The 12092-nt window shown below is 36.0% G+C and overlaps 1 protein-coding gene across 2 annotated transcripts in view; it reads right to left on the minus strand.

The window, feature by feature from the left end:
• Positions 1-6148: 6148 nt before the first annotated feature.
• GALNT7 (polypeptide N-acetylgalactosaminyltransferase 7) overlaps positions 6149-12092 on the minus strand; it is a 143513-nt gene continuing 137569 nt past the window's right edge. For both annotated transcript variants that reach the window (XM_035022698.1, XM_035022697.1), the window contains exon 12: positions 6149-8593. In XM_035022698.1, the coding sequence (XP_034878589.1) occupies positions 8456-8593 (138 nt within the window). In that variant the 3' untranslated portion in view covers positions 6149-8455. The remainder of the gene's footprint in view (positions 8594-12092) is intronic.

Here is a 12092-nt window from a genome sequence, read left to right on the forward strand (position 1 = left end):
TTATATTTTAAAAAATAATTTCTGGTGTTAAGTGGCTTAATAGTGCCGGAAATTAGGGTAATGTATTTTAGAGGCATAACCTAGGTCTGGATCCCAGTTCCCCCGCTCTGTAAATACTAGCTCAATGAACTTTATTTTTTGACATATGTCCCCATTTGTAATACGGGGTCAGTACCCACTTCACAGCGTTTTAATGTTAAAGGAGAAAGTTAAAACTATCTAAAACACTACTACGTGCATAAAGAGATTTTAAATAGTTAATTAAAATTGAAATAGGGTCAAAGTCTTGTTTCCTTCAGGATTCCTAAATCTATAAATTTTAAGACCCATGAGGCAGACCAATCAGATTTCTTGTCATCTTTTTGGGAGTTTTTGTGACTGCTTTAACTCTTCTTTTATATAAAATGCTTTTCGTGTCTAAGCTGAGAACGACTCATTCTTAAGAGCTGCTCTAGAATAAGTTCAGGATTTAGGGTGAGTCATGTTTGATATTTTTAAGTGTGGATCAAGATTTCAAATCTCTCTGAAAGATTATATCAGTAAATTTTCAAGACTAGGTTACTTTAAGGAGTGGTTCTTTTGGAAACAGTGTAAGAATTAGGTTCCATGTACCATGTACCAGCTGGTACATGGAGGTGTTTATGAAAACTCCCCCCCCCCCCCTTTTTTTTTTTAAGAACTATGTCTATCTTAGTGATACAAAAGTAAAAGCTATGTGGTGGTTAGTCTGTATTTTGGATTCCCAGCTACCTTGTCCTAGGAGACAACCACAATAATATGATTTATCCTTCAAGACAGACTGAAGCACAAAGCATCATATACACAAATGGAAGCTTTATTTAATGCTCTGCCCCTTACTCTCCTCATTTTAGAAAATGTTCTATCAGTACAGTACAACAGAGCTGACACTTTGAATAGCTAGCTGCGTAGTATCCTATTGGATAGATCATAATTTAATCCGTTCCCTAAAAGTAGTTGTATTTTTTTATGGACAATATTTCCACGAATATCCTTGTATGTGATTTCAAAAAATCGTAACAAAAATTTTAAGTTTATGCATTTTAAGATTTGATGATTATAACCACTAAAACCTGTACAGTTGACCCTTGGAACAACATGGGGGTTATGGGAGCTAAACCCTGCCCCTCACGCTGTCAAAAATCTGCATAGAACTTACGACTTCCCAAAACTTTACTAATAGCCTGTTGATGAGAACCTAAACCGGTAGTTAATATGGTCAATCAACACATACTTTGCATGTTATATATATTTCATATTGTATTTTTAAAGTAAGCTAGAGAAAAGAATATGTTAGTAAGAAAATCCTAAGAGAATACATTTACAGTACTGTAAAAAATGCACGTTTAAGTGGACAGTGCACAGTTCAAACCTACTTTGTTCAAGGGTCAACTGTATTTGGTATATGCTGGAAACCTCTTAACGTTTTGTTAACTTATGAAAGCCGGCCAAAATTGCTGTCAATAGATGTTGTATTAATACATACTGCACAGCAATGAATGTTACAGTCAGTGTCTATTTCCTCATCTCAGCAAAATAAGTTATCAAACTTTTTAATCTTTGCTATTTTGATTTATAAAAAATGGTTCCTCCTATTAAAAGTTGAGCATATTTTTATGTTTAAGAGCCATTTGTTTCCTGTGGTCTTCTGTCTCCTGGGTTTCTGTATTAGTAATCTGTGGAGATTAAGGAAAGTGACCCTTTGTGACTTACATTGTAAATATTTTTCTCCTTGTCAATTTCCTTTTGAGTTTATGATGTTTTCTTTATGCAAAGATTTATTTCATGTAGGCAATTTTATTAAATCTTTAGTGGTTTTGGGAGGCCTTTCCCACTCAAAGATAAAAATTATCTGCTTGCTTTCTTTTAAAAAATATTATTTAAATCTTTGATCCTTCTGGAATTTATTTTGGTCGACTCAGGTAGGGGCTCAAATTTATTTCTTTCCAGATGGCAGCTACTACTTTTGGTCTTTTTATTTGTAAAAGCTGGATTAGAAGATCCTAAGGTTTCTTACATATTGGAGCAGTCAATTGCAAACTTGCTCAATAGATGACAGTATGCCTTTTTGTAAGTATTTTGTTTTTAAACAGCATTATTTACTGTAAGTAGTAAATCATAAACTTGTCTTAGACTAGTACAAATACAGCATTATCTTAAACCTATTACTACATATGTCACTAACAATGTTCTACAAAGCAGCAATGATTTTATTTCTTGGGGAATAGCAAGAAGAAAGATAAAGATAAAGGTCACTGCATAAGATCCAATCCTGTTAAAAATCTCTCTAGAAATAACCCATTTTTGGACTTGTTCTCATGAGGTTCCTATTGGAGACTGGCATTTTCAGAGAAAGGTAAGATACTGGCAGAAAATGCAAAGATCTATAGAGTGTAGACAGGGAAAAGGCTGGATGTGGTAAAGTGATGAGCATACAAGAAAGTAAGCTCTATGAGGGCAATGAATTGTTTTAAATTTTGTATAATGTTCTATACCCTGTGCCAGAAATCTAGTAGGTACTCTATAGTTAAAAACAAATATGCCCAGGATAAAGAGGGCAGCTACTATTTAGCTCAGTCCTGTTGTTGGATGGAAATGTGGGTCTAGGATTCCCAAATATCCCAAAATCTAGATACTTTTTAGAAAGTGAAATCTGAATCATAAATGTTGGCAATGAATTCAAATGTCAGGTTCAAAGAAAATGTCTGCAGGTAAGATTCTACCCAAGGGTTACGAGTTTGCCAATTCTGTAAGTAGGTAAATGTAAGATAGTTAATATTTACTTGAGTTAGGACTGTTAGTAAGTTTATGTATGCCTTCCGGCTAAGCATTGTTTTTATAGCTGTATAAGAAACTTCTCACCCTGGCTGGAAACTCCTCTGACTTCTTACCCTTTAGTAAATGTACATATAGACATTGTTTCTGAGGTCTTAATGGAATTTCATTGGGCTTCTGAGCCTCTCTTCAGCATTTATAGTGCAGACTTTTCCCTTAGTGAGCCTCATCCTAGGAGTTACCGTATCTTATAGAATAGTGGACTCAGGAGCACAGAGTGTCACATTTAAAGAAAAGTAAAATAACTTTTAAGCAACATGGAGCATCAAACTTCAGAACTGGAAATGATCTTTATACCAACCGATCCAGTCTCCTTCCTTCAGGAAGACATGGCAGTCAACTAGGACAATCAGTATCCTAGGGCAGCAGGTAAGATAATAAAACACTAATTCATTTACATATGTTATTCTTCACTCTTCACATTTTTCCAATACAGATGAGATGGCTTATACAAGGGATAAATTAAAATACAGATGGGGCACCTGGCTGGCTCAGTTGGTAAAGCATGAGACGCTTGATCCTGAGGTCATATGAGTTTGAGCCCCACGCTGGGCATAGAGATTACTTAAGAAAAAATACAAACAGACAAAGGGAAAAACAAGGTTATGAAGGAGATTAAGAGTGAGGAGATGAGTTTACAATTGGAACTTGGATTAGAGTTTGAATAGGTCTGTTTCTTACTGGTTTGGTAGCATCAGACAAATCATATAACCTTTCAATTTCTTCATCTATAAAATTAGAAAATTTGAAGATTAAATGAGGCAATATATTTAAGACACTTATCTGGGTGGCAAGTGATAGTAAATAATGTTAGCTAAAAGAATACATACCAATATGTATGAGTAAAGATAGTTGCTATGTAAGAGTATCAGATTCAGTTCCGAGATTTTTTTAATCTTTTTTTTCCCATCATGGTAAGTGTACTCCTTAATCATCTATATCACCCACCCCTCTACCCATCTCCCCTCTGGCAACCTTTAGTTAAGAGTCTGTTTCTTGGTTTGTCTCATTTTTTTTTTCCTTTGCTCATTTGTTTTGTTTCTTAAATTCCACATGTGAGATCATATGGTATTTGTCTTTCTCTGACTTATTTTGCTTAGCATTATACTCTACCTCTGTCCATGTTGTTGCAAATGGCAAGATTTCATTCTTTTTTTATGGCTGTGTGCTCATTGCTGTGTAATACTGATGAGTATTTAGGTTGTTCTTGGGGGTTTTTGCTATTGTAAATGGCAGTGCTATAAAAATTCCTGCACCAATTTCCTGGTATTCAAGTGCACTCCCTTCCAGTAACCTTCCCTGTGAATTCCAGCTGTCTCAGCAGCACCAAACTCTATTCTGTCTCCTCAGCTCACCAATGTCACCACTGTTTGAGCTCCATTTTCCTGTACCATGAACACGAAAGTTCCCCCAGACAGACAGACGGACATGGTAAACCTGGGGTTCACCTTGCATGCTTCCTTTCTCCCAAGTATCACAGTCTGCTTTGCCCATTATCCAATTCCTCAAAACAGCCCATATATTTTATCCAGTTTATAGTTTAGGACAGCAGGGTTAAGTCCAATACCAAATACCATGTCATGGCCAGACATGGAAGTCTATTCAGTTCAATTTTCTACTAAAAGTTTTAGTTTTGCTTTGTACATGTAAGCATTAATACAGTTGTTTATTTGCACATACCAAAACCTGAGAAATTTCATTTAAAGATAATTTAAAGACATTATCTTAAACATTCTTCAAGATGCACTTAGTTCTATCCAAGTGTTGTTAGACCACTAAAAACTATATTTTACACATGCTATATAAATGATGTGAGGTAGAGATTATTTATTCCCTATGGATAAACATTTTACCCCCAATTTAAGAAGAAGCATAACTTCTGAGCTTCGTTTCTTAATTTGCAAAGTGTGGGTAATGTTATCTCATATACGAAACATAGGTACACACATGTAACCTTTATATAGAGTTTGCAGTGTAGCTGTCTTCTGATTAAAAACAAATTTTAAGGGGCGCCTGGGTGGCTCAGTTGTTAAGCGCCTGCCTTCGGCTCATGTTATGGTCCCAGGGTCCTGGGATCAAGCCCCACATTGGGCTCCCTGCTCGGTGGGAAGCCTGCTTCTCCCTGTCCCACTTCCCCTGCTTGTGTTCCCTCTCTCGCTGTGTCTCTCTGTTAAAAAAATAAAAAGAAATTTTAAGGCTTTGAAACCAGATAATAATAGCTAATATTTATAATACCCTGACTATATGCCAGGAACTATCCTAAGCACTTTATGTATATTCATACAATCCTAATAAACTCCCACAAAATTGGCACTATTATTTTCCCCAATTTGCAAATAGGAAAATCGAGGCACAGAGTTTAAATGACTTTCTAAGGTTATATGAGTAATTTGTAGTGGAACCTAGATTCAAAACAGACTGGTCCACCATACTATATTCATTCAGATGAGTAGATTGTAACATCATTCTATTATGAAAATAAGGAGCCCTCCCCATCCCACCTCTCCTCAGATGTGGGCTCAATTATGGGCATTTCAGAATCTTAAAAATGAGAATTGCAAAAACAATTAGTGGATTTAGTTTGAGTCCATCCTTCCTTTAATCTCAGTTCCAGGGAATAGTGGTCCACAAAAACCATTCTCTGTCCATTTTCCTGCAACTGACTGATTGTAATGAATGATATGCATTTTCATAGTGCTTGATACTTTTTAAATCTGCTTTCACATGGATTAATTTTCATGCACCCAAATGACTGGCCTACTAGGGATCTGGCTCAGATCAAATACTTACCATGTTTTCCAATGAATTGTAAGTGGATTTTTTTTTTAAAAAAAGTTAGATTCTGTCCAGAAATGAAATATATTCCAAGATCCCTGTGAGACTGTATCTTAGGCTTCCTTTCTTTCTACTCACTTGATCTATCAGGTTGTAAAGAGTTTTGCTTTCAATAGGCAATTCTATAGTAGAATACACTGCCAAGGAAGATATATGTGCTGGGGTGGTTTTTTATAATTGGATAAGTGACTTCAAAAAAAAATTGCTATATATAGGCAACTAGAGACCAAAATAAACCTTTATGTTTCCTTCCCACAGATAAGTAAGCTCCAAGTAGTCCAAGCATATTCTAAGCAGAATTATAACCAATATTGAAGCACATACTCAACATATAACTATGGCATATGATATTTTAGCTATTATGTTAGTGTATCTTATAAACAATAAAATCAAGTAATTATTTCAAGCATGCAGTGTTTGGATTTAGAAACGATTACGAGTACTGAAAAAACCCAATGGATTAAAATACAGTATTTTATTTTTTTCTCACCTAAAAAACAAGCAACCCAGAATTAAGATATACATAAACTTCTCAAATTTATCCCTAATAAAATTTGAATATTTATACAATTTCTACAGAAACATACAGTGTATCAAAATCTGCATAAATCAAATTTATAAAATGTGTAGAAATGCATAGTGATATTGTCAACTTACAAAGCAAGGATATGGGAATTATTTCCAAAGCAGCCTACAGTAGAAAATAGTCATATGGCAGCAGCTTCTGATGTTTTTCATGTTTGGTAAGGTTTCTGATTTCAATATATAGAATCATTTTCATAGAGTATCAACGAATTGCACAAAATACCCATTTAAAATTTACACGCACAGTTTATGTGCCACCTTTCTTAGGCCTATGCATAGTTAACAAGGTTATAATCTATTCAACAAGGAAAATGGAGCCTATTTGCAAAGACACAAGTAATTAAAGTACCAATTCTCTTAGTTTCCATTTATAGTTGATTTATTTTGCAGTTGTATAAGCATATATAAATGTATTTCTTTTTAAACATCCCTAGAGATGCATGAAAGTTAAAATGGTTGCTCACAGATCAGTAGCAAAATATAACTTGACAAGTCAAAATTACAAATAAAACTCTGTTCAGGATGTTTAACTCTGACTCTCCAAATTTAAGAGCTAAGCTTAGAAGAAACAAATTTGTAGGCTTTTCTTCTAAACAAATATAGATTTTTTTCTTTCCTTTTTTAAGCTTTAATTAAAAATAGTTCCCTCTGGCAGTAGTTTGTGAAATTCCTTTCTTGTAATGATATCATGATTACAGGATCAAAAATGCGTAATTTCCTTGCCATTCCCCACTTCATCAGTTTTTTTCCTCTCTCTCTCTTTTTTCTGCACTCAGTGTAGCATTTTAATCTTTTGGGTAACAAAAGACTATGACTTAGAAATTAAAATTTAACCACTTGCACTATTTGGTTTTCCTATAGTAGGTACTATCTTAATAAATGTTGAAATCCAAACAAGTCTTCTTTTCACTGGAAAAATACTAATAGAAATATGCTTCCTAAAAAAAAAAATTAAGAAACACTAGGGAACTAACACCTAACCTAACAGAAGTTTGTATCTGTTAATGAACTGTGTTTTTAAATCGCCTTTTTTTTTTTTTTTTAATTTAAAAAAAATGTGCAGGGGATTTCATTTGGATGAAGACATACATGAAACATCCATTCACTCTTGGCTTCAGAGGTTCCACAGCTTAGGTTGTAACGCACAGGAGTTCTGTAAGGATTAATCTAACAAGGGCTTGGTAATTCTTACCTTGGTCAGAATGAACCCTGGATGTGTGTACAGTGGTATTTTGTTGTTTTTGTTAACCCCACACTTCAAGGTTTCAAAACCGAGAATTAATTTTCTGCAGTGATAGGTATAAAGGCAAAGTAAATCCCAGATGTCAGTGGACAATTTTTCTCTAGTTGGTAGACCCCCTTTGCTATCTTAGGAGTCAGTATCAACAGAGAGCGTTGGGCATGCCAGCGAGTCAGGGAGTTAATGCCATGCAATCTTCAATCCTATGAAATAGCCTTGGATGTTCTATACTGTCTTTTCTTTTTCAAGCCATACAACATTCAATTTCAGAACAAATGGTAGCACATAAAGTCATTTTTGAGTAGTGACAGTATTCCTCATACAGATGACAATTCCGTAACATCCTATAAATTTCATCAAAAGCTCTTGAAATATATACTGAGAAATGAAAGAGGCACTAAATGTGTTGAAATTCACCTTTCAAAAAAGCAGCATGAGTGAAGGAAGGCCACCTTGGCTAAGAACCTGTGGCAGGGCTTCGTAAAGATGTAAAATTAAATAAAGACACAACAGGTTGATAATCACCAAATTATATATGAAAGTCTGGTTACTCCAACCTTGTTTTCAAGTGTGTTTAAAAAAATAATAATAATAAAATCAAACTGCCTTTCAGACCCCTGAGTGTAATCCCAAAGAAGACAAGGATGCTTTTAACTCTGTTCTAAATAAAACAGAGCTAAATGCACAAATTACCAACATCATCTTAAAACAAAAAAAGATGTAAACATCTACAAAGTTTAAGGTAAAAGCAGTTTTGTAAACAGTAACTGCAGATGATAATGTTATTGTAAAATCACAGTTTATCAACGTCCTTCAAACTGATCAGGAGGTTCTGGGTTTGGAGCTGTACAGAGTTAATAATAGTTGCAGCAGGTTTCAGGCGGTTTTCAGTCCTGTATAAATTTATGTCAGTAGGTAGGTTATTGGTTTCTTTCATTCTTTCTAAACGCTATGGATGTTGTTCATTTCCCACTTTTGAGTCATTTTACTGGAGTCACAATCGGAGATGAACACTTGATGGAGGACGTCTGAACGATCTAAGCACTTTCCTGAAGGAATGTGAGTAAATCTGTGCAGGCTCTGGAAAACAAAGGACAAAGGAATTTTAAATTTGTACTTCTTTTGGTATCACTGATATTCAAAGTCATTACCTGGCTTTCGCAAGAAGAGAATTCCAGCAGATAGGACAGGCTTAAACCAACCATACCTCAGACTTTGGACTTTTCCTGATTGTCAGTCTTCTAAGTCCTTTTATTGTTAAGTCATAATGTACTGCCCCTACCTCAAATTCAATGGTTTAGAAACTTCATTTCACTGTCTTCCCCTCCAAATCTACTTCTTCCTTCACTTCCCATCCTGGCTTAACGGCAGTACCATCCTTCCAGGCCTCAGCACAGAGGCCCTTCATGCTACACCTTCCTTTATTCATTCAAATTGTAGCAGTCATTGAGGACGGATATTTGCAGTGCCTCTGATCTATATCCTTTCCCAGGCCCACCGCATATGCCTTAGTTTAGCCCTCGTCCTCTGTTGTAGATGTCTTCAATATAGCTCAGGGCGTCTCATACGGTAGTCCTCAGACTATCTAAGATTGGGTCTGTAAGGCCAAAACTATCTTTATAGTAATACGAAGACCCCATTTGCCTTTTTCATTGCGCGGACATTTATACTGATGGTGCAAAAGCAATGGCAGGTAAAAATGCTGGGGCCTTAGCATAAGTCAAGCAGTGACCTAAGTGTGCTAACGCCTCAGTGTTCGTGGCCATCCATCCACAGCTAAGAAGGAAAATGCTAGTTTTACTTAAAGGTGTCTGTGATGAAACAGTAAAAGTTATTAGTTTTATTAAATCCTGACCCTTGAGTATACTTTTTTAAAAAAGATTATTTATTTTAGAGAGAGAGAGAGAGAGAGAAAGAGAGGGAGAAACTGTACTGTGTGCAAGTGGGGGGAGGGGCAGAGGGAGTAAATCTCAAGCAGACTCCCGGCTGAGCACGGAGCCCAGTATGGGGCTCGGTCCCATGACCCATGAGATCATGACTGGAGCCGAAACCAAGAGCCAGACGCTTGACCGACTGAGCCACCCAGGCGCCCCTACCCTTGAGTATACTTTTAAAAATATTCTGAGAGGGTGCCTGGGTGGCTCAGTTGGTTAAGCGACTGCTTTCGGCTCAGGTCATGATCCTGGAGTCCCGGGATCGAGTCCCGAATCGGGCTCCCTGCTCAGCGGGGAGTCTGCTTCTCCCTCTGACCCTCCCCCCTCTCATGTGCTCTCTCTCTCTCATTCTCTCTGTCTCAAATAAATAAATAAAATCTTTAAAAAATATAAAAATAAATAAATAAAAATATTCTGAGATGAAATATAAAGTGTGCATAAAGCACTTCCATATAGTGAAGTACAGTGGTTATCTGGAAGGAAAGCACATGTACATTTGTCCAACTAGCTGCTTTTTTCATGTAATGTCATTTTGACTTGAAAGGACAACTCTAGACAAACCATGGTTATTCAAACTTGGGACTGGGCAGACTTTTTCTAGAAAATGAAGTAAGCCTGTCACTTAAAAAAAACAGCTAATCTGACAGTATTTGTTGCCACTGATAGAATTTGACTTTTCAAGCAAAAATTAGAGTTGTGGAAAACTTATACCCACCACCATGAACTTGACAGCTTTACCATGAAAAATCAGTGGTTATATTTGTGATTTTTTGACACTGGTGTTTAGTGAAATGTGTCAACATTTGGATGATCTACAAAACTTAGTGAGCCAATATTTTCCAAATAAGCAATGCATGATGTTACAAAAGCAGACATGAGTAAAGGATCCTTTCAGAGTTTCAGACAGACCAATGGATTTTAATGTAACATAGGGCAAGATGTTCACTGATACGGTTTCAGATTCTACACTGCAAAAAACTTACAAGAAACGACCACTTACTTAGCTGTGGTGTAGCATCAAAGATACAATTATCTGAAGAGGCTATTAAATTAATCCTCTTTTCTAACCACATGTTTGAGGCAAGATTTTCCTCATATACTTCAACCAAAACAACATATCACATCAAATTGAATGCAGAAGCAGTATGAGAATCCAGCTGTCTTCTATTAAACCAGACATTTAAAGGGATTTGCAAAATCATAAAACAATGATAACGTAGTAGGGTTATCATTAACTTTTACATGAATTAATATATAAGTGCAAGTATAATACAATACAAATACATGCTTACAAAATTTCTCAGGTTTAATTTGCAATTCAGAAAATATTTTTAGCTATGACCTAGATAAATTAAATCTGTTGTGGGGTTCTCAGTAATTTTCAAGAGTGTAGAGAGAATCTAGAGACTGGAAGTCTGAGAACTGCAGACTGAGCTGACCTGCTTATCAGTCCATACTTCACAATGTTCCTGGAGTTATTTTCCTAGAAGTATCCACTGTTTCCTCTCACTGGGTTCCTCAAATAAAGTCGTTCACTCTCCAAAACTTACAAAATGAAGTTCAACGTTCTTTCATGTGGACTACAATTTAGGGATACCAAACTAAACATGAGTCCTAGAGTTTTCTACACACTTTCATTCCACGCCTTTGCTCACCCAGTTTTCTTGTTTATCTTCTACAAAAAGCCGTTTTCTATCTCAAGATCTGGTACAAAGATACTTCCTCAGTGAAACTCATCCTATTAATCTCTCCTTTGTTAACCTATGGCATTTTACTTACTTTCATTTCTGCAGTTTTTTCTTTGCTGCCACTGGAGTATGATGTGCTTTGGCTTCTTTTTGAAGTCACCACATCATCGGGCCCCAAGAAATATTTAGTAATGTCTGACGCACAAATGTGTTCTCAATGCTGTGGCCTTTAAAATATCTAAAATATGTACATTGCATTTTTTTTAATCCATTAAACTACTTCTGGATGGCAGTTTCTGGTCTGCCACAGCCTTCTTTTACTATTTTATGAGTACTGTTCTCACTGACCCCCGTAACACTTACTGCTATTATTCATCTTTCTTTGTGGAAATAAATGCTCTGTTCTTCAGGGTTTATGTTAACCTTCTCCTTTCTAACTTGTTATAGGAAAAAAATCAGCAACTGACACATACTTACCACTTCATAGTAATTATCTATGAACGATGATAACCGGGAATATTAAGCAGGTCATAATAACATCACTACCTAGCAAGTCAGGGCTTGCATGACAGACACGGTATGATCACGACCACTACTAGATGAGTAAATAAAGTTGAGGGTTGCCAGGTTCTTTCAGTTTGGGGCAGCTTTCCCAGCTTTGTTTCACAATAAATTGATTCGGTCAAGTCTAGACACTGAAAATTATACATAAATACATTAATATGTTGGAATCTTCAACTTGGCAAAGAACCTGGAATATTCACAGCTGAAAGAGAAAAACTGCTCCTGTGGTGTCCAGTGAATAACTAAACATGACCTTTAAAGCAGTATTTATCCAGTTCCCACAAAGAAGTTGGGAAGGCCCAGACTTCTAAAAGTGTTGTGTCTCTATCTCCACCTGCTGGACAACATGAAATATAAATGCAATATGACTGAAATTTTATATATATGTATGTA

This window comes from Mirounga leonina, unplaced genomic scaffold (assembly GCF_011800145.1).
Source record: "Mirounga leonina isolate KUSES-001 unplaced genomic scaffold, KU_Mleo_1.0 Mir_176, whole genome shotgun sequence".
NCBI classification, from domain to species: Eukaryota; Metazoa; Chordata; class Mammalia; order Carnivora; family Phocidae; genus Mirounga; species Mirounga leonina.